General features: G+C 33.9%; 1 protein-coding gene across 1 annotated transcript in view; it reads left to right on the forward strand.

The window, feature by feature from the left end:
• Positions 1 to 23,482, forward strand: part of LOC124358294 (midasin-like) — a 77,722-nt gene that overhangs the window by 18,549 nt on the left and 35,691 nt on the right. The window contains exons 12-21 of the mRNA XM_046810592.1: positions 624 to 892; positions 3,393 to 3,526; positions 4,297 to 4,479; positions 9,977 to 10,207; positions 10,325 to 10,554; positions 10,653 to 10,832; positions 17,674 to 18,241; positions 18,539 to 18,765; positions 19,590 to 19,777; positions 22,063 to 22,277. Coding sequence (XP_046666548.1) covers positions 624 to 892; positions 3,393 to 3,526; positions 4,297 to 4,479; positions 9,977 to 10,207; positions 10,325 to 10,554; positions 10,653 to 10,832; positions 17,674 to 18,241; positions 18,539 to 18,765; positions 19,590 to 19,777; positions 22,063 to 22,277 — 2,425 coding nt within the window. The remainder of the gene's footprint in view (positions 1 to 623; positions 893 to 3,392; positions 3,527 to 4,296; positions 4,480 to 9,976; positions 10,208 to 10,324; positions 10,555 to 10,652; positions 10,833 to 17,673; positions 18,242 to 18,538; positions 18,766 to 19,589; positions 19,778 to 22,062; positions 22,278 to 23,482) is intronic.

A 23,482-nucleotide genomic window follows, 5' to 3' on the forward strand; every position in this document is an offset into this window, starting at 1 on the left:
GAGGTGCAGGAATAGTTTAAATGTGATAAATACAAATAGCAATCCATTATTCAATCAAAATGAACACTTATTCAGTAGTTTTGAATACTTCAAGTGGATCCAAAGTATACTTAGTCATGCAACTAATATTGGATGGGAATTATAGTAAATAAATTATATTTTATGAACTATTCTAGTTTCTCACAAATAAGGAAGAAAAAACCTTTTTATATTTAAAGATTTATCATGTGTAGAGGGCAAAGGAGAATCAGAAGCAATCAGAATTTTTACCAACCTTGTTTTGTAGATCTTGCTAGATGTTTATGTTAGGCTTCACACATTTTTCTTCTAAAATTCTATAAAAAACAAAATGACAAACACAAATAACATTTGTAGAAGCTTGTAGAGAGACAGATCTGTAAAATATGAAGTGGAAGGAAAGATGATAAAGTGAAGAAGAAAAGCAATCTTTTAAGGAGTCAAGAGTTCTGCTAGCCACCAAAAACATATATTTGAGGCTCTTTAAAATTCCTATCTTTACTCATTCTAAAATTGAGAAGAGAAACTTTGTGTACTTTTTTGGTGAGAGTCATATGCATTTATAAGAAAATAAAAATGTTAAAAGCAATCATACTTGATTTCAGAGAGAATGAAGCAGAGCGAGTAGAAAACTCTTACAAGCAATTTTTACGTGTTATGGAATCAGCTGTTGAATCCAAATGTTTGAAAACAGAACTCTCTGACCATGAGAGGAGCACCTTGGTTCTGTTTGGGGAGCTTATTAGAACAAAGAAAATGTCCGACAACTTCCACAATAAGAGTTTGAAGGGAATGGGGAGACTACTGCAAGACATGGCAAGATATATAGAAACACTGGAGAGAGCGCTGGCCGAATTGCGTTCAAATCTAACGGGTAAGTGGAATATTACTTATTAGTTATTGATTGTGTAAAACAGTTATTATGAAAAATATCTTAACTGCAATGTAGTGTTGGCTATAAATTCTTAGTCATAATTAAATTGCATGTATTATTTTTTGTGAACCAGCTTAGTGAAATTTCTGAGTTTTACCCAATAAGAACAATTGTTATTTTTTATCATAGAATTGTGGAATATATTATTAATAATCACATCCAAACACTTACATTTTTCTATAAGTCATATACTTTCAAAATATTGAAACTATACATTTTTAAAATTTGGAAAATACTTTGAAATGAGACTACTACAATTCTACAATCAGAAATAACAAATAATAACAGAAATAACTGAAATCAAGACAAATCCAGTTCATCTTAAGGGCCAGCTGTTCTGATGCTTAACTTGATTTCAGCCGTATAAGAACAATGTTAGACCTCAAAAACTTTTTCAACCTTGTTTAAGATTATAGAGGTATGGAAAATGTCTCATTTTAAAGATATATAATTATATGAATCCAAATTTTTTAATATATTTATTTGTTATATAAATACAAAACCTCAAAATCTTATGAACTTCCTTGTTTTAATATTCTTAAGGTGTAAACTTTAGAACAAATTTAAAAAGCATTTGAAATGATATTGATAATATCTTTTAAATTAGACATCTAAGTGTAATAGTGTTCAGGTTTAATATTGTTCTTATGGGGCTAAAACTTAAGATTGTTTCACTATAGCTAGCTCTTGACTTGACTAAGGACTTGTATGATTCAATGGCATATTTGCCATATGACAGTTTTCTTACCCATTCTTAATTTCAGCTCTTATTTGATCTTTGTTTAGAAAGATTTTTGTAATTAATAATAAACTACTCAATGATATTACAAATACTTAATACAAATCCAAATTACGTTTGGTAAGTAAACCAATAATTTTCCGTTTGTAATTTGTGAAAAAATTATTATGGTTTTTCTCAGGGTTGAGTGTTCCATCAGCACATATAAACTTTACAAAATCTTAAGATATGATTCCACTATTTTTACTCTAAAAAAAAAGAAATTAATAATACCTTTATTAAAGAGGCAGAGTTAAGGCTATCAAATCTTCTCTACCACTCAACCTCATGTATAGTAAATTTACAATAGTTTAATGCAATTGTGGTAAATTCTTAACTAATTCTGGTTTAGGAAATAAACAGCAATAACTCAATACTACAACCAAAATCAGTATTTAAAATTGGTAAAAGAATATCCTTTAAGAAATGGATTGATTGTCAACCATGTTAGCTTTGATGAGAATTCAAATTTAAAGGCAGCAAAAGGGTTAAAAGCGCCAAATAATAAAGTCTTTTTACTAGTTGTATAGTTTTAGCTTTACTTTAACACTTAACATCAAGTCATACATGTAATAATATTTATAGCACCATGAGCTAAGGGTACGTTTACAAAGAAAGCTGGTTGCAAGTACCTATTTTCAGCACTTGCTCCAAGCGCTTGAGAATTTTGTTGTGTGTATACAACAAACGCTTGCATTTCAAGCTTAGTGTTTTTTCAGCTCTCCTTGAGACGATGTCTTCATCAAGTGATGAAGAGTTATTTTTACTTGAAAAGGTCAAGTTAAAAATTCGTAGAAGGAAAGTCAGTGTTCATGCAATTAACCGCGGAAGAGGTAGGTTTGGGGAATACCACCATCTATTTCCTCAATTGAAATTTGACAAAGTGAGGTTTTTTTCTTATATGAGAATGGAGTTACCACGTTTAGTGACATCCTCAAGAAGATTAAAAGCGTTTTAGTTAAGTTTTGGAGAAATTGGCATAAGCAACCTATCCATACCGAAGAACGACTAGTTATTTTATATTTTATTTAAGCGTTTGTCCCAAATAGCCCCTATTCTAAAGACTTGAGATGTCAGTTCATCGACATCCATACTGCACAGTTGTTTGTGACTGACTGGTTTGGTCAACAAGAGCCGGAAAGCAAGTCTTGCGTGCTTGTCAGAATTTGTAGCAAGCGCTTGCTAGCCAGGACAGGCTTTGTCTGTGAACGCACACGCTTGATACAATGTAGACTTTTCTCACGCCGGTTGGAGCTTGCAAGCACTTGCCAACAAGCGCTTGTAAACAGCTTTCTTTGTGAACGCACCCTAACAAAATAACAAGCCTAAATAATAGACATTTAGTCTCTTTATCTCATTAACTGATGGGAATACAATTGTTATTTATGAATAAGTGTTACAAGCTAAGAGAATATTTAGTACATTGAACCCTTATACTACATTCACTCATTTACACCTTAACCAAAATTAGCTCAACTGACTAAATTTATTTCTAATTAATTTCTGTATTGATTTAACCAAAACCAGGTTGTCTTCTTTTAAATCTCTTTCCTCTCTTGTTTCTTACTCTCTCATCAATTGACTAACTATATTATATGCTGTTCTGAAAAACCAAGTTTACATTTGGATATGGAAGTAAAAGGATAAAATTAATTGTTGCAGTGAATGCAGGTTGGCTGTGGATCGGGATGGTATGGACCCAGCTGGGTTTGCTGCAGCTGGCTCTGTTTGCCCACCAACACCATGTCGATCCTGTGCAAAAGAAATCACTGAAAGTGCAGTATTGCCAAGAAGAGGTATTGTGATTTTCATAGTTCTATATGACAGTTGTAAACTCTGATACAAATATATTGTTGAAAATGAGCAATATACATCAAATAATCCTCAATCACATACTTCTAAGTTGCTGGATCATACCACCCAATAACAGAGTAGACCTAGATATCTCACTGTGGTTGGTAACTAGGGCCAGTTAACAGAAGCTAGTGTTAGTCTAGGTCCTATCGATAATAGTATTAGGACTAGCCATCGTATCACGTAAACTTTTGTTCCAGTAAGATTTCAGTGTTTTATCTATACTGTGATAACAATAGACCTAATTTCAATTGGACAGATTATAGAACGTTTCTATTTATTTTCAATGCTGAAAAACTATATTTAAAATATAATGTGTTCATTTAATGTTTTCGGAGCTATAAAGTGTAAGTTAATAATTTTGTGATAGTGAATTAATTTTTAAACGATAATGTTTTAAAAATGTTTATTTTAACAAAATATAAGTATTTACCTTTTTATAAATCTTATTTAAAATAAAGCCGTAATGTAAAATACTAAAAGAGGTTTGTATACCAATATATAATATATTGGTCTCATTTCTGTATGAGCAAACATTTAAAATTTATTCTTTCATGGTTGGCATTTGTGATAGGCCGCTAAAGGGCATGTAGTGATGTTGTAGTCAGAGAAGTTTTGTCAATATGAGTGTAAATGTGAATGAAAATGTCACTTTTGCCTTTAAAACTGATCTACAGTTAGTCTGATCTCAAATAATGTTACCTGTAAACAGCGTGAAGAGTTAGAACGCAGCCTGGCTGTAGAACATGTACAAGGTCTGATCCTCGGTAGCTACCACTTCCCTCTGGCAGACGCGTTCACCAGGCGGGTGGATCTGCTGAAAGCCAAAGAGGAAACCCTGAAGAAGTACGTGGCTGAACGTCCAACACCTAATGTCTACACAAAAGTGTACAATGTAAGTTCTACTGTAATACTTGTGGTTAATGTTAAATTTTCAAAGCTCTCTCATGGTAGTGAATAGGCAGTTGTGGATGTAGTACTTGAAAAATGTTTCTTCCTGTTATCAAAATTTACTGAATATATTTTGTTTCCAACACACAAAATATGCAACACTAAGAGAGAGCAAGTTGAGCAGGCTTGCACCAGAACGTGTCTTATAAGACAGAATTCATTAGCATTCCTTGTACTATGTTCATGATCGCCTCCTCTTCTCAGCAAACTTTAGTTATTTGTTGGTAAGAGTTACTCAAATTTCAGTTTCTTTGCGTTTATAGTCAACATATACAGTCAGGGGTTTTGTATACTTGTTACTATGACAGTTTTCATATAAATATTTTATAAATGGTTATTCATTTGCTAATTGAGATATACATTCTTAAAATAGTGTCAATCCAAAACTTCAGTGTTTGCTGATGTTTTATTGGATGTTTACTTTAAAATACTTCACATGATTGCCCTTACAGCTTCATGGCTTTTAATGATGATGCTGTCTTTTGTCAGTACTAAATAGTCCTCATACCTTCACGTGTAGTGTGGGAAGTTACCCATGTTTCTTCATTTTTCTGTTCCTTTTTATCCAAGAAATGTTTGATGGATAGAAGGTGTAGAAATGATGAACCAGAGCTCCCACCAGTATTTACTGGATTATAGGTTACTACTAGGTCTCACTGAATATAAAAACAGGTGTCTTATTAACCCGTTTCAGACTAAAGATGGGATCGACCCATCACAAAGGGAAACAAAAATGTCTGGGCCAAGTCGAGTTCTTTGTTGTGTGAGCATTATCATTGTTTATCTAGTAATGCCAAGTGGAAAAATTGGATGGAGTTAACCAAAATAAAAAAAAATATCGTAATTATAAAATATTGTAATTGAAATTTGTTCTATATCCTATGATGTCTATTCAATGACAACTGATTAGCTGTATGCAATTTACCAACCATTAAAAACATGTTTTTTTTTAATTTTATGGTTTATAAGACCCTAGAGTTAACCTTAATAAACAAATTATAATTTGTGAGTAATATTTTGCTTGCAGTGTGTATTTCTGCAATTATTTATATACATCAAAACGAATTTCGGATGATAGCTGCCTAGTGTTTTGCAATACACTGATCACTGAGACAGGTTTTGCTGTAGTTTGTGTATGAAAAGACATACATCTTCTTTACTCTATTGTATACTCTAGTTAACCTAATTAACAAATAAATTATCATTTTTTAAGTAATATGTAGATAGCAGTTTGTATTTTTTATATAATATGTTTATATATCATCTGTAAATTGAAAATGTTTAGAATGAATGTATTAGTGAACAAATGAAAGTGAATTAGAAGAGATAATAATTGATAATCATGAAGTGTTTCGTAGCACAAACGACAACAGTAGTGATAGTGAAATTGACCTTAACCCAAATAAAGAACTGAAGAACTACTAAAATTGTACACATGTGTGTATTTTTGTGTTCAGTAACACTTTACATTTATTAAACAAGAATTAACAATAGCAGTGTTACAAATCTTTGTTCATCTATTTATTTTTTATCCTTTTTACCTTAAGGGGGGTCGGACATGAATTTTCGCAAAAAAAATATTTTTTTTGTATTTGATATCATTTTAAAGCTTGTGATTTTAGCTTTTTTCATACCACATTTATAGATTTTTGTCAATTAGTTTTTTTCTATAAGCATATTAGTAGAGTGATGCAGCGCCAATTTTGACGTTCTCAGCTGTTTTAGCTGATTAGAGTTGTTACACTCATTTGTTATGGTAGTCCTTCTTCCATTTTACCTTTATATTCAGATTTTTGGGTTGGCTAACCTCTTCTATACCACAAAGCAGAACCTTTTGCTGTCTGTAAGGAATGATGTTTGTTTATGTTTACATTCCAAGTTCCAAATCACAAGTTGTTTGACGGTAAAACTATTGGCGGCAGAGGCCGTTTGACCAAAGTAATGATAGATGAAATTCAAAACTATTATCATTTAGCTATTGTTAGAAATACTGATAGCCTAGAAAACATGAGGAAAGCTGTTTGAGGTACTTATTTTCATCTAGCCCAGTAATGAATCTCCTGCACACGGTTTATGTCCAAACGGTGACGAAAGTTGGTGTAAATACCAGCGAGCGATAACTGAAAATACAATGTATGACCATGCTGCTCACACCCACTTACCTTTAGCAGTAATGGAGGAAATTAAACCCATTTTCAGAGATTTGTCAAACCGGGAATTGCTACGAAAATGCCTGCACAAAGGAACTCAAAATCCTAACGAGTCATTGAATAATATTATATGGACAAGGATCCCAAAGACAACATTCGTCATGTAGAAAACCCTACAATTTAGTGTATATGAAGCTATTGCCACCTTTAACCCTCTTAGTGATAGAAGCCGCTCTAGCGACGTTCATTTGTTTAATATGAATGATAGAGGCCGATGCGTCGACGTTCAAACATGCCTTCGAATTCGTCATCGCTGCTCGGCTATCTTCGGCCGTTATATTCTGCATTGTGTACAGAAACGTCTCCTCTTTCCTCTAGATCTGTCTCCAGATGAATTGTTAAAAGAATTAACAAATAGCTGGTATTTGTTACGACGTTGTGTTTTACTCGCGGTCGCTAACCGCCGCGCCGCTAACCTATGAGTTGTGTTGGCGTGTTTTATCGGTGTTATTTCGTTTATTCCGATCGTAATACGTTCCAAATGGCGGATGATTTACGTTCACAAGATATTAGAAATGTTTTAGAAGAACAAATGAGTGATGCGAGTGACAGTGATATCAGTGCAGACAATTTTCCCGATGATTATAATTCAAATCCTGGTGCAGGCCATTCCCTCCAACGCTTACCAGGAAGACAAGAGCGGCTATGTATTGTATGTGGCCACACAAAAAAAGGGGAAGATCACGATTATAGTGTCCAGGATGCAATTCTGGTGTTCATAGAGAGTGTTTCCATAAATTGGATAATTTTTGGAGACCAAAGTATCAAGGGAGGGAGAGAAAGCATGATAGTAGTTGTGCCTAAGAGTGAATGGAAGGGTTTCTTCCATGTACATACTGTATATATTTCCATCATAACAGTTTTTTCAAGTAAAATATTGTACGAAAACTGTATATATTATTTATCTTCATGAAATTTAGAAAAAATTGGCTATCTTCAAATCTTTGTCTAGTAAGTTTTATACTATGTGGTTTTTGTAGTAAAAAATTTTTTTTTTTTTTTTCAAAAAACTTTTTTTAATTTTTGAGCAAGATTTAAGGGATATGTACAAAGGTAAGTAGTTTTATTTATTTTAAAATCGTTCTTTATGTTTTGATGAATATTTTGGTATATAATATGTTGTATTTTCAATAAAATTAATAATTTTTATTAATTTTTAAGAAACCCCCAGCGAAACACTCCAAATGCACCTATCATTCATAATAAACATATTCATCACTAGGAGGGTTAATAAAGGTAACGTAGTTAGATTAGAAGTTTTAGAGAAACTAGGAATGTTCCCAGGCAATCAATGCATTGTGGTAATGAAGTCGCTGGATGAGCTAAGGGTAAAAAAGCAGAGAAAGCGATGCAAGAAATGGAAAAAAGTGCCGTAAGCAGCTTGCCTTAGCTAAAAAGAGACTAGAAGACACTTATGAAGAGATGGAGGACCCAGACAATCCAACATATGGAGCTGGAATGCATTGATTATAAGTTTTTTGTTTACATCAGTTCTTAAAAATATTAAAATGCGATTTCCCGAAAACTTGCGTTTTTTTATTTTAGGAACATATATCTCAAGAACCACAAAAGATATCATCTTGATTTTTTTTAAATTTGTTTCTATTTTATAGCTTTACATTTTAAACAGAGAGATCATTAAACTCATTCATATTTATATTTTTGCACAATTTTAAAATAAACTTTTTCCATCGTAATTTTAAAAAAAGTTTTAAAATCTGTAAAAAATATAAATTAACACTTTAATAAAAACCCTCCGTTCATAAAACACTTAAATACATGTACTTTAAAATAAAAAAAATTGCAGCATCCTAAGTCAGATAGTTTTGGATAAATGTGTTCCTAAAAATCAACAAAATAGCATGGGATAGCTAGGCCTGTCCGACACCCCTTAAACTAGTGGTGTAACAATTCCAAATAATTTGATTCTGATTCTAGTACCAAAATTGTGTCTTGATTCTGAATTTGATACCAATTTTTGTGTTGTTCATAGTTACAAAATAATAATATAGCCCAGGTCTTAAAACAAATTTAATATAGTTTTTATTAGGAATGGAGAAAGTACGACAATAACACGTTTTAGCAATTGCATACCGCCAATCACCTGTTGTCCGAGAATAGATTCAGCAGACTTTTGCTGACTGTGTTTCTGACTTGTGTATCATCAGATACACAAAATACGAAAATAATATGTTTTAGCGATTGTTAATTTACGTACTTCCATGAGCTGTTGTCCACAAATAGTTACAGCATAGTTGTGGTGATGTGTGATTATAAATTAATTAAATACAAACTGTAAGCAATATATTATATCAAAATTACCGTAGTATATTTTGTGTATATACGGTTTTTTATAAAGAAATTAGGACAGTAACATGTTTTAGCGGTCAGTAATTATCTGTATACTGCCGATCAGCTTTCACCTGAGAATAGGCTTAGTCGAAAATATTTGTGGTATTGTGCCTTTCCAAGCGCATTTAATGCTTGTCTGTTGATTCTATTTATTATTTTGTAATTAAAATATGGTACCGTAATTCAGTGAAAAGAGCTGTTTAATCGAGAATTCTCCACTAAGAATTGAGGTATTGGAATCAACCTATCCCTTTAAATCAATGAAAATATTCATGAACAGGGTAATTTTCCTGTTTAAAATAAATCTCACATAACGTTCATTTTAGATTATAGTGTCCTTACTAAAAGGATTTTTACTGTTGCATGACAGCACTTATTTATCAACATTTATGGGTGATTATATTAATAAATTTTATTTATTTATTTTCAACATAATTATGCAGTTTGCTATATTTGTATTTAACCAACTAACAAAGAGCTTTCATAAATTTAAGCCATAAATTGGGTAAGTTATTTGGTAACTCTTTTATCTCTTGTCTTATGTCCATATTCTGTATGCTGCTATGATAAGTAAAGAATGAGATGAGATGAATAATCTGCATATGTGTTTTCATAAAGAAATTCTGACTCTTGTCTCAGCAGAGAGGAAGAAAATGCAATCCTCAGCCAGTAAAAATGGATGCCATTCAAATTTAGGCTGTCACACTTTCGGCACTTTCTCTCTAAAGTTCAATTGTGAAGTTCCTCTCCAACTAGGATCTTAACACATCATGAGATTTAGATGTGCCACTTATAAATCTGTTATGTTGTCTTGATATAATTTAACAACCACGAATATGTTGTTAGTAGTAATAAAAATAAAGCGTATTGTTGGTGTAGGAAATCCAACAACTAGTGGCTGTGATGTTGAGCCCATCTCGGCGGGTGGAGACAGTGGCAGCTTTGCTCTGTGAGTTTGTGACTGGAAATAGTGAGAAGGATCATCATCAGGCAGTGAGTCAGACCCAGTTGTGCCGAACCTCACTGCTCAGGTCAGCGGAGAGTCTTGTCAAACATTATGGCACCTGGTATCCAGATGTTGTTGTGCCAGTTGTCTCTGCTATCTCTCAGGTGAGTTTTATTGTACTATAATTGATATCATCAGTGTTTGTTTAAGTGTTATAGAAAGTGGCGGTTATAAGTAAAGTAAGTAGGGAAACCATTTCATTGTGTATTTTACATCTGTAGATGAGCCACGGACTGTCACTAATGATCGGGGCTGCAAGGTGCCACAGTACCAGCAGGAAAGTTGACGTGGAGCCTCTACTGAAGTCATTTGTCCGCTTCCCTGTGCCTGATTGTTGTGCTGCTATGGAATTGGTGGACATCTGTACCTCAACGCAGACCTTGGACCTAATCCATGAAACCGTCAAAGCCAAAGTTAAAGAAGGGGAGACACCCAATAATGAAACATTTAGGTGATTATACGTTGTGTTCTGCAATGATTTTGTACACCATTATTTAAATTCAACGCTTCCTGATGTTTGTGATAACATTGAGTTTGTCATCACAACAGGTTGGCCAAGTGTAGTCTGCAGGAGTTGCGTAACGTGGTGAGTGTCCGAGGACGGCTGGATGGAAAAGATGATTGGGCTATCATCTGTCGGATACTGGACTGTATGGTGGTGGCCTGGCAACGGCAGGAGCAAGCCAGAGCGCAGAAAGAACAGGAAGAGAACAACTACTTCATCAACAAGTGAGATATCATCTGTTACTAATGTCTTAGTATTTGCAAGTATTTGGATATGGTCTGTGTTTCATCCCTATATCTATTTCTCTCTCTCATTTGTTGACAATAGTTTTGCCTAATGAATACAGTAATCATTAATCAGTTCCCCAAGTAAGTAAACGATGCTGCCCCTTAGATGTATCTATGTTACCCTTTAAGTCTTTAGTCCCAGATTAGGTGTTTGTGTTCAGCTTTGGCTTACATGAAATCTCATTTTTATGCATTTAGTGTAAAAAGACTCACATTCCTTCCTAAATAACATGGCCATCTACTAATTCCTTTGCAGGCAGGCATATTTTAGTTGCTTTCAGTTGCTGACAGTAATATAGGCCATCTTAATTTGAGCTCTATAAGAAAATTGTTTTACCTCAAACACTTTTACACCCTTGTTTTTAGTTGTGCAGTTGTAGGAGAGGTTTCATTTTAAAGATATACTTGATACATATTCTAACACATTTAGATTATTAAACATTTGTATTGGTTATTTAAAAACCCTACAAATTTAGTAACTTTATTTTTAAGTATTAAAAACATTAGGTACTTTAGAAAATAAATAAGAAACTTTTGGATGATTTTTAATTGCATCTTTAAGAAAAGAAACCACCCATAAGGAGTTAAAATTTTGATAGCTCTTATTTGTAATAAAAGATTATTTATACCCACACCTTTGCCTCAGTACAAAATTTTATATAACAGTGCACCATGGAAGAAAGCATAATAGCATTGATCAAATAAAAACAGGATACATCAGCTTTTAAACTTCTAAGCATATATATGATCTTCAACAATTTGTTATAAACAACCTCAATATGGGTCTCCCATTAAGGGGAGTTGAAGGCCCCATTCCCGCCCATGTTAAAAGTAAGAATTTTAGGAACACATATCTGGGTAACCATAGCAACTAACAGCATGAAATTTTTTATGCTTGATTGTTGCATCATAATAAGTAAAATAAACTACAATTAGCTTGATAGGTAATATAACTTGAAAATTATAAATTTTTTTCAATCGCAAATTTTTTTTTTTTTTTCAAAAATTTTTAATATTATATATATTTTTTTTCTAGTTGAAGAATTTTATTCATTGTAGTTTATCTTGTACATTACATATATACAAACAGCCAGTAAAAATTTCAAAGCAATAACTCTACTAGTACCTGAGATAATGGTTCCTAAAAACTAAAAAATGCAACTTTCGGAAAACGACATTTAAATGTAAAAAAATCAGCTTATTATTGTGAATATTTTACCTTAAAATCCACCTGGGCAGTATTGAGAGGATGCTCCTTCTTCTTCTTCAAGTTTTTTTGTTCTTTTTAGCAATTTCTGGATTCTTGGTTGCATTCCTGTTGCTGCCCGTTGAGTCTTTTTGAAGTCGAACCTCATCAGCTTTTTTCAGCGCCACAACAGTGTTTATACCGTAGTTAAACAATCCCAAGTTCTTTCAAAACATTTAATCTACCTAAGTTTCCATCATTGAATGTCAAGATTGCATCAAATACCCTATTTCTAAAGTTTTTCTTCCAACAAAATACATTCTTAGGTATTCTACTCCAGACTTATATTGTTGAAAGACTCGTTAACGTTTTGGGTTTTTCCATGTAGGCATTTTTTTTTAAGGAGACTATGCTGAAGATCGCCCTACGTTGACTGCGTCAATTTGTCGCGAGATCTGCCCGTCGTAGTTGTGTTCAATTTGCTGTGTCGGTTTTTTTAGTGTTGTTGACGCCCCATGTAGTTTGTGCGCCTTTTTGTTACCAGTCCCACGTTGCTGTACCATTTTGCTCCGGATGGTGTTGGTCGCCATCTTGCTCAAAAATCTGCCCAAAGCTAGCTGCGTTCCCTTGGTACTGCTTGAAACTCTGCCACCTTCCAGATAAACAAATTGCTGTCCCAATCACTACTCAAAATGTGCTCCCTCTCATTGGTGATGTAAATTACTTCGTGTTAGCTAACTCATACAATTCCAACTTAATACCAAATTACTATTAAATTTGAATGTCTGTGGTGTTGTCACCAACAACAAGTCTATGTCTATCTCAGGTTTTTAAATAGGTTGAGTAGTTGGTTAAAAAATTTAATATCACTCCATTAAAGTTCCTATCACACTTTTTTATAAATGGGATACTCAAAGAAAAGTCAAACCAAGTGACCTTGACGTTAATTTATTCCATATTACACTGTCCATACATATATTAATTCCACTCACCTTGCTTTGATAATTTAAGAGTCTAACATAATATCCCATCCTTCATTAAAATTTCAATACACCATATTACAGTTTCCTATTAATTTCACCACTACTATCTCAGGAGAATCCACACAACCTCCTTGCTTCAAGTCTGGAAAGAGAAGATGGAATCTCCGTATAAAAACTACACATACCGACTCAAAACAATACTCATCCCGTTCAAATCAGCGTCTTCACGATTAAATATAATTTGATTCTTTTCTTATAATTGTCGAAATTTATCACGTTCACTATAATTAATTCACGATTAAATATAATTTGATTCTTTTCTTATAATTGTCAAAATTTATCACGTTCACTATAATTAATCAATTTAAGTCTTTCTATTTTCTCTTTTTATTATTTTTTCAAAAGCTTTTTATTTAAATTTTTAGCAACATGTGCTTTATGATGTCATCAATATACAAGTCATTTATCCCACAAATTGGCTTTTCTGCGTAATTCTATTTAGTACTATTGTAAAACACGAATTTTGGTTATGTTTACTTCATTTTAATTAATTAAATCTTTTCCCGTATAAAGTTTAATATATTTCTTCGTTATTAATTTAAATAAATCTCAATTCCGACAAACATGTGATTCACTGACGTCACAGTCTGCCGATTCACTGACGTCACAGTCTGCCAATTCCCGCGAATATTCAAATGTCGTAATTTGACCTGTTACAACTAGGATCAGCCAATGATTGAAAAATAGGTTTTATAACTTCCATTACTGCAACAGGAACTGTATTTTTATGCTTGAAGTCTTTTTTTTCATAAACAGCTTTATTGTACTTGCACCAAGTTTCCGGTGCAGGTGGACATAGCTGATGGCTCGGGTGTTCATCCGTAGAGATGTAATGGAAATATATGGACCATACAGAACGTTTCATTTTATCCAAACTATTTACATTAGCTCTAATTGCATTGCCATAATATGACTGAAATTTATCAATAACTTTATCTGTAAGTCTACCTACTCCTTTTATAGATTTACCATCTGACAGAGGTTTACCGCCAAGCCTTGCTTTTAATTTTCGCAGCCTTGCTTTTAATTTTCGCAGCCTTGCTTTTAATTTTCGCAGCCTTGCTTTTAATTTTCGCAGCCTTGGGCCCATTCTCTTGGAAATATGCCCTATACATTCAAGCTTCTCAACAGGGGTGTCATCACCATAAGGATTATCTTCCACTACAGCCAGATGAGCCTTAGAGTCGCCGTCACCTAAAAATTTTACATACCGTACGCCACACACGTAGGTATCGATCGATCGTCGACAAACTGCAACAGCAGCCACGCACTCCATGCCGCCACTTGTCCCCTCATAATTTTTTTAAACAATTAGGTTCATGACTTTTTATTTTACCTTCGTTGCCTTTTGTTTTTTCACATCCACTGCAGTACTTTGTCAACACTTCCACATCCAACACTTTTCCGGTATCAACACTCGTAACAGTACAACACGCATTTTTGGATACGAATCCTCTCTTTTGCCACTTTCCATCAAAAGCAATTGGAATGTCTGTACTAATTTTTTTTTTTCATCTTTATCATCTATATTCTCATTTATTGCTTCTAATGTGGCATTTTTCATACAACTATCAGTAACAGTAGCTAGAGAGTTTCTGAGAGTATTCGTATATTTACTTACATAGGTGCAAGGCGAAGGCAAGTTCAACATTCCACACAAAAGTTTTCCAGCTTCTGGCCCCTTTCCAATGCACCGCAAACCATAAAACATTCTTAGATTGATATCAAAAGTATTATTTTTATCAATAAAATTAGAAGAGTAAAATTCATGACTAAATGTGCAGTCATCATTTGTACACTTTAGAACTAAATTACTTGCCAGCCCATTACGCTTTTCTATATCGTCTTTTATCAAAACGTCAGATCCACACTCCTTACAAGCTACAAAGATAGAAAACACCGAACACAAAATGTTGTATGAAATTAATAAGTTTCTATCTGAAGCATCAAAGCTATCATAAGTATCTAATTTGCCTACAATTTTCTTTTCAGCAGAACTGATGACTGAAGGCCTAGGCCTAACCTCAGTCTCTGCTTCCTGCCTTGGATTAGCATTTTTAAACCTGTTACCGTGAAACTTACGTTTTTTTATTTGCACTCTCGGCATATTTACAACTAAACTCTAAAATATTTCACTATTATAAATAATAAACACAAACAACAACACTTTGTTTACCTTTCTCACTGACAAACCAGAAAACAACAATAAACAATACTAGGTTAGTCTAAGCAGACAAGAAAAACAGCAATAGACAACAAATAATATGCAGTAAGTGTTGCCAACATTGATTTTTCTTGAACCTTTACTCTTCACTTTGAGTACTATGCAAAGTGCAAACAAATACAGAAATAATTATCGTCAATAGAAGTTGGTGAAAGCTGAACTGGTCGCAAATTGGCTATGCAGACTATTTTATAAAATTAAATAAAAAAATACTTAGAACAACTTTTATAGGCCATGTTTGGTATCAAAATGTACAGAAAGATACAGAGAACAAATTTAGCTAAAAAAAATTTTTTTGTTATTTTTTGACCCTTCGACCTTCAACTCCCCTTAAAGGCTGGAATCAAATTGTATACCAAGAAGCTTTACAATGTTAGCTTTGTTAATTGGTATGGTTTCATAAGTAATTATAAAGTTTAAAAGTTATACAATGAATTTTCCTCTCTTAAGTAAAAACTTATTGGCAGTATACCAATAATGTGCTTCATTCATAACTAAGTTATTCATGTCATTACATAGCCTAACATAACATTTATCTGATTTAAAGAAGGTAACATAATCTGCAAATATAATAGAAGTTCTAACTGATATATTATGAGGCAAATCACTAACCGTAATGACAAAAAGGATTGGGCCAAGAACCGATCCCTGTAGAATGCCATACTCAACTCTGGCAGTGTCTGACATTAAATTATTTTAGAAGATTTTTCTGCTAATAATACCATAATATCCCAGTTTTTCAATAGTATATCCCAGCGAACACAGTAAATTCCTTGCTTAGATCGCTTAACACTGCTTCAGACATTCAGCCTTCTTCATAGCTCTTAATAACCTAGGACTCAAGACTTCAGTTACACTTAGACCTACAGTATATCCATATTGAACCAGAAATATTTAATTATTGCACTCAAATAGTCACCTACCTGGTCTTTGATGACAATTTCGAAGATCTTAGTTATCACAAGGGCTACAGAGATCGGCCTATAGGTGGCTGCCTCCTTCCTGTCACCATTTTTTTAAATAGGGACCACCTTAGAGATCTTCAATTATCGAGGAACACACCCTCATTTAAACAACTATTTATGCAATAAATAAAGGGTATTAAATTATCATTACCAATAAATTTTACTAAGTCATAGGACATGTCGTATAAATCCCTACTCATGGAAGGCTTTAACTTAGCTATAGCCACTTTTATATCACTGTTTTTAAATGCCTTCCATTCAAAAGGACCACCAGACCAATCAACGAGAATGTTAGTAGCGTTTCAGCAGAAGATCACTTAGGGAGGATCCCCTGGCAAAGTTCTTTAACCATCCCACCTTAGTTGCTGATAAGTCCTCCAAAGATGGAGTAGTCTCCCCAATTTACCATAATCACTGCATCCTTACCCAACAATGTTGAATCCCAATTGATCATGCCCAGTTGATCTCCAAACAAGATCAAATACAAATGAACAAAAGGCGTACAACACCATTGTCCTTAAATAGGTAATAGAGCCCAACATTACAATGCTAGATAGTTCTGACACATCACATGGCGATCATGTGGTTCATCAATAACATCTAACATACATTCATCATATTTTAAGTTTGTGATCATAGTGTCCAGTTACAGCCAACACTACATACCAAATTGAATAGTTGTTGATTGCTTGAATACTACTTTTATGTATTAACAAATTCAAATTCAAGTCCCCATAAAGTGCAATCTTGTAATAAAATTTAGTCGATTTAATAATTACAGACTCCAGGTAACTAAAAAAATTGTATCTAGGATGATTACAACATTGTCTGGTTTAAGCACGAATAATCCTTTCTGTATTTGTACTGGCTATATTATTTTACTATTTTTAATAAATCTAGAACTGGTCTTGACAATAATGACCTATTTCTTAATGAAAACGAAACAACTTTTATTAATTTTAAAACTAGTGAAATTTAATATTGATGAAAGTACATCATTTGGTATTTCTTGTTATGCAATTCTTATGAAATCATACTTTAACAACACTCTCCACAACGTAGTGGATTTGGCATCCTTTGTTACAAATCAACATTTCATTGTGAAATACTGCTTAAAATGCAAAACTATGCATACCAATTATAAGAAAATTAAATTTACAATACACCTTGCACAGCCCTGTAATTTGTGTAATCGCTTAAAAACTATTTACTATGTTTTCAAACTTGAGAGTATGCGCGTCGCTAGCTAACGTTTATATCATTTTTGAAACATCACAGCTGGATTAGTTTTTAGACCAACCAAACTGTAAAAATGTTAATTATGAATGTATAGTGTTTCTGATATGTCATATATTTTTAGGGCAAGGAAGACAGAAAACTTGACTGAAGAAGAAGAAGAAGATGCTATTGAAATGAGAAAAGTGTTTCCTTCCTACAGAGACAAAGATTTTGCAGATCTTGAACCGCCATCTTTGGAACAAAAGAAAGTTCTCCCTGATGGTCTTGATACCATTCAGAACTCGTCACTTAAATTGACAGAAGAAAATATTGTAGAAATTCACAAAGTTCATTCTGCGATCGTAATTAACAACACAAAAGCTCACTGGATTACCCAAGGAGAAACAGAACCTGCAGACTTTGGCTCACCATTTACAGATCGGTTTGCCATGTTCTCGTTGCTGGTGAACTCTCTGTACTCAGGGTGTACTGGTGAGCTGGACTCTGAGGTGGCTCCTGCTTTGTGTCTGGGTGTGCACCTAGCCAACAGTCAAGGATCATCGGACGTGCAGAGTAAAAGGAAGCACTATGATTTCTACCATGATCCTAATCCGAAGGAAGTCAGATTATGTGTTCCTATTCTTGAGAGTGTGACAAAACGTGTGATGGAACTGCTTGTTGAGTGGCCTGACCACCCAACCCTCAATCAGGTGAGTAGGTAGTTTTAAAATTAAAAGAGAAAGGATTGATGATTCAAACTGCGCTTCTCATTGTGAAGAGAACTCACGTTACAGAACAAACTATACAATATAATAAATACAAGAAAACTGTATACTTTTTATTAATTGGTCAGTTTTGCACAGAGTAGAATTAAAATGAATAAAAACAAAACTTTCAAAATACATATTATCAGGCCATATTTTCTGTACTCAATTTAGGTAAAATGAATGTTAATGTATTTAAAAGTGTTATATTTGAATGATTATCGGTAAAGATGTGGATTTCAGATAATATTAGTGATCAATCGCATTATGGACTTCCCATCTCTGAGTCCTGTGTCACGATTCTTAACGGGACTGGAGCTGTTGTTAACCAAATTGAAAGAGTGGGAGGAGAACGCGCATGCGGGAGTAACTCTGGGCCCTCACGCGGCTGCTGTCACCAGACAGGTCCTGGACTGGCGCAAGCTAGAACTCGCCGAATGGAGAGGCTGTCTCGAGTCTGCTCGGCTCAGGTGGGATATTAGAAAGTTCTAAAAGTTTTCATTTGGTAAATATTTATGTATGTTTAAACTCTTAGTCAATCCAATAAACAAATTATTGGTTTATCAACTAAAATTTATGTTGAAAATATGAATTAAATTGATTAACCAATTGGTTAGAATAAGTTGCTAGACCATTAAGTTCATCATCATCATCATCATCATCTGACGTTTCCGTTATCACGGGTCGTCGTACACAGCCTCCTCCACTTTTGTCTGTCATTCCAGGTCTCCTCTTCCTCCACCTGCATTTTCTGTAGTCCCCTTCTCTCTATGTCTTTCCACACTTGGTCCTCCCATCTTCCTCTCGGTCTTCCTCTTGGTTTTCTTCCTCTTTCCTCCTTCTCCAGTGCTATTCTAGGCATTCTATTATCTCCCATCCTCTTCACATGCCCCATCCACTGTATTCTTCTTCTTTCCATTGTATCTTGCAGTGAAACTACCTTCAATCTTTCTCTGGTTATTTCGTTCCTTATTCTATCTCTTCTTGTAGTTTTCTCTATCCTAGTTAGCTGCATATCTGTTAGGAAGTATTATAACAGATAGGGGCACAATAAGAGAAGAGACAGGAAACAGAATATGGAAGAGTGGAAAGTTTTTCAATATGGTGAAGAAGACCATTAAGTTATCCATCCAAATCACACTAATACAATAATGATATCGTTCAGTAAATAAAGCCTTTCAAAATTAATTTTTTATAGTTGGCGTTTATATTTGTTAGATATACAGCATTAATCCTCATTCTTTTGAACATCTTATGATAGAAGACAAGTCACATTTAATCTGTGGGGTTGCAGGTTGTGTGAGGGCGTGGTGAGCAAGTGGTGGTTCCACTTGTACAGTCTGGTACGCGAGGAAAGTGGTGATGCCAGTCAGCTGGCCTCGGCACTGGAACAGTTCATGGAGTCTAGCAACATGGCTGAGTATCAGACAAGACTGGACCTGCTTTACACCTTCCACTGTCATTGCGTCAACAGCAGACAGAGTAAGACTTACTTGTGATGGGTCTTTTGAAGTTTTAGACACTCAAATTTCTGTTATAAATACCTTTTCTGACCAGGAATCTTAACATATTATACGCGTAATTGTTAAAACTTTTTTTAACTTTGTTAAAAATTGTTAAATAATTTTAAATTTGTATTTTGATCGTTTTTTTAAGTAATAAAAGATTTATATAATACTTAAAACAGTAAAACCTAATAACTAATTTTGTTTTAATCTATGATTCATAATCTCTTTAGTGGTGCAGTTCAAGAGGAGTCGTGTAAAATTTAAACCCTTCAAGATGTTTGTTTTTACAGTGCAACCTCTTGTTTTTAAGTCGAACCCCTTTATGACGGATCAGTTCAGGAATATTTTTAATTAGCTTTTTGTCGTCCGCCTAAACTGCTGAGTGTGGGAGGATGGATGTTTATCAGTAGACTGTTCATAGACCTCAATAATTACGTGTATTGCGACTTCTTGCAATAAAGATGGTAATGGTTTATTTCAAGCAACAAGAAGAGACAACATCTGACGAGTTTTTATGTTGAAAAGGATGTGTGACCTCACGGCATGGAAACTGCATTCGAAGCTGACTCAACTCAAATTAACAACATTCTTTCAGAAAACTTAAACTGTATATATTGTATTATACTTTATTGTGATGTTTTTCTGCAATGAACAATATTGTTGAACATTGATCTCAACTTTGTTTGGACTAATCATGTGTTTTAAGGCTGTTGTTTCATTATAGTAGTGCTTATCAATATAAACCTGCAAATTTTCAGTTCAGCTTCATTTCACCTTTTGCTTTGTGCAGTGTCTGAAATCTGACAATGTTACTGACTTGACTCCTGGAATCTGGAGTTCACGTCCATCTGACAAGATCCAAAAACAGTTAGAAGATGCTCAAAATGAACTCTTTGCATTGTTTCAAAATCAGAAACCCTTAGACCACAAAATCAAGCCTAGTGTATTTGTCTCATCAGGCACAGAGTGTACTACAATGTTGACCAATATGAACATGACCCTAAAGCATGGCAGAACAACCAAGTTTTCTACACATAACATAGCTATGGTGGGAATGGTTGATTCAATGTGAATGTTTAATTCAGCTCTATTTCATCTTCTGCTTAATTTAGCATCTAAAATCTCAAATATACATTACTAACCTCAAATATAATAACAAATACAATAAACAAATACAGTAAATAAACATGTTTAATGGTCATGTGGGGTTTAAAAGTTAGTGAACATTTTTGTGGACATTTAATTCTGTGTAAGAACAGATATCTCAACAGGATGATCACCTATCCAGAGTGAGAAACAGGATATTTATTTAACCCTTCAAGTGCAGAGTTCTCAATGGTGTCGGTATAGGCTGCTGTCAGGTTTATCTGCCTAAGTACAGAACTGCTTCAAAGTCAGCGTAAATGTAGCATGTTACTTGCCCACCACAATAAACTTTAGTGATATATCCATTTATCAAACTGCCATCAGAATTTCTTGATTTATCACGTCAGCATCCTGATCACAATCATTCTCAGAAAGGTAAACTGCTAAATACGTAACTCACAATGCACCCGGGCAAATCTAAAATGTCTTTATCATTATTACAACTAATTCCTGACTGAACTACAATCAAAATAGAAAACAATAACATTCTTTTTCTTATGTCCAGGTAAAACTTCACTATGTGCATTCATGATAGTTCTTTAATTGACCGTCAGAGTGTAGAAGCAATTAAACAGCACTACTGTGGTTTTCTAGTGGTTCAAATAAACACTAATAGAGGCCAAAATGTATCACCTTACAGCTGTCTGGTATCGTGTTGTGAAGCAGTTGTTTGGAACATGACAACACGGGCGTGGCAGGTGAATGCAAATTGGGATCGCCCTTGTTAACACAGGTGTGGAAGTCAATGGGGTCAATACACCAGTATCAGACCAGGGATAAATCTGGTAGTTTTCACTGTTATGTAGTAGAAAAAATTATTTGATGTTCATGTAGTGTTTGTGTCCCTATATGTGTCCCAAAGTTATGAGACTGTCTCCATCCAAACTTTTAGAGGAATTACTGATTTATAGAAATTCCTCATTAAATGAATTATGTAACATTAATAGTAACTTTAGGTCATAGAATGATTTATTGCAGGAACAAAATGTTCAGGGGTTTTACTTTATGAATCACTCTTTTAAATCAGACTTAGAGAATTTTAAGTTAAAACGAATAACAATTTTAAGTAAAACATCACACCTTTTTAAGTAACAAGAGATACATTCGTTACAGAAGTCCAAGGCAGAGTGTTGTGGAATGTTCATCAATACTACTTCCAGTTCAGTCGAGTGATCAGTTTGCGAGTCAAGGAACTGAGTCAGTCGGTGGAGAAGAAGCTGCGAGATTTTGTCAAGATAGCTCGGTGGAACGACATCAACTACTGGGCAGTCAAGGAAACCGTAGACAGGACTCACCGTACGCTCTTCAAGTATATACGGGAGTACGAGGTGAATGTCTTCATGGATTCTACTGGATTGGATTTACTTTGGTTATAAATTAAATAACTAAATATTATTAGTCCAGTATTAAATAACACAACAGAGTGTGCAGACACTCCAGAACCATGGAAGGAGATTTCTTACAATATTTAACATAATGAAATTTCTTCACTACTTTACGTGATCAGGAGACTTAGTAACGGTGGTTACCTGACAGTATTTCAAAACTATATTTATTTTATATAACAGAGAAAAAAATCTATTTCACATTCAGTTATTTAGATTAAATATCCCACAGGATTGACAAATATCCTTCAATCACACTTTTAAAGTTTTTATACTTTAATAACTTATAAATAAATTAATAGTTTATTTACTTTTACATATTTGTAAAACTGTTGCTGTCACACTTTGCCAGCATAGCATTGTGGCATGATATTCATCCACATTATGCAACTTAAATTACTTATTGGTTGAGCGTTAGAAAGACCTGTCACTCTAGGGGCTGAAAATACTCAGATTTCTATTTGTCTATCTGTTTGTTTGTCCACATGATAACTAGAAAACAAACGAGCTACACACTTGAAACTTTACATTAAGCTTCATTTCCATGTAGGCAACATCGAGTTTGATGATAGTACATGTCACTTCATGAGATTTGCCTGAGCGTTAGTGAACAGTTTTTCATTAGTCTTATGGGTAACCATGATGGTAATTAGAAAATCGAAGTATAAATAAAACTGTAAACTAACTCTGAGTACAATCGTATCACATTTCACAATGTGCTACACATAGTAATACATGTAGCTGTAGGCTTAAATTTTGCACGCAACCTCAGCAAAGTCTGTTGTGTGACACGTGATGTGGCGTGCTTCTAACTTATGCGTGCAGAATTGGTGTTTTGTGAATTTATGTGATATTTAATTGTCTGATGATTAATTTTATTTTAAAAGGTAATTAACTAATCTTTTAACAACTGAATGCATCAAAGATGGATTGTGTTATCTTGACAATCTTAAGGGGACCTTGTAGTCCCTATACTGCGCATGTTAAAAATGTAATGTTTAGGTACCCTTATAACAAGAACTACTTGGTGTACACAAGTAAAACTTTGTACATTGCTTATTTGTATCTTTCTGAATAATGTTTACTTATCCACAAGTAAATATATAACGTTAAAACAAACAAAAATTAGATAAAAATAAAAAAACCAC

The sequence above is a fragment of the Homalodisca vitripennis genome, chromosome 3 (assembly GCF_021130785.1).
Source record: "Homalodisca vitripennis isolate AUS2020 chromosome 3, UT_GWSS_2.1, whole genome shotgun sequence".
Classification (NCBI taxonomy): Eukaryota; Metazoa; Arthropoda; class Insecta; order Hemiptera; family Cicadellidae; genus Homalodisca; species Homalodisca vitripennis.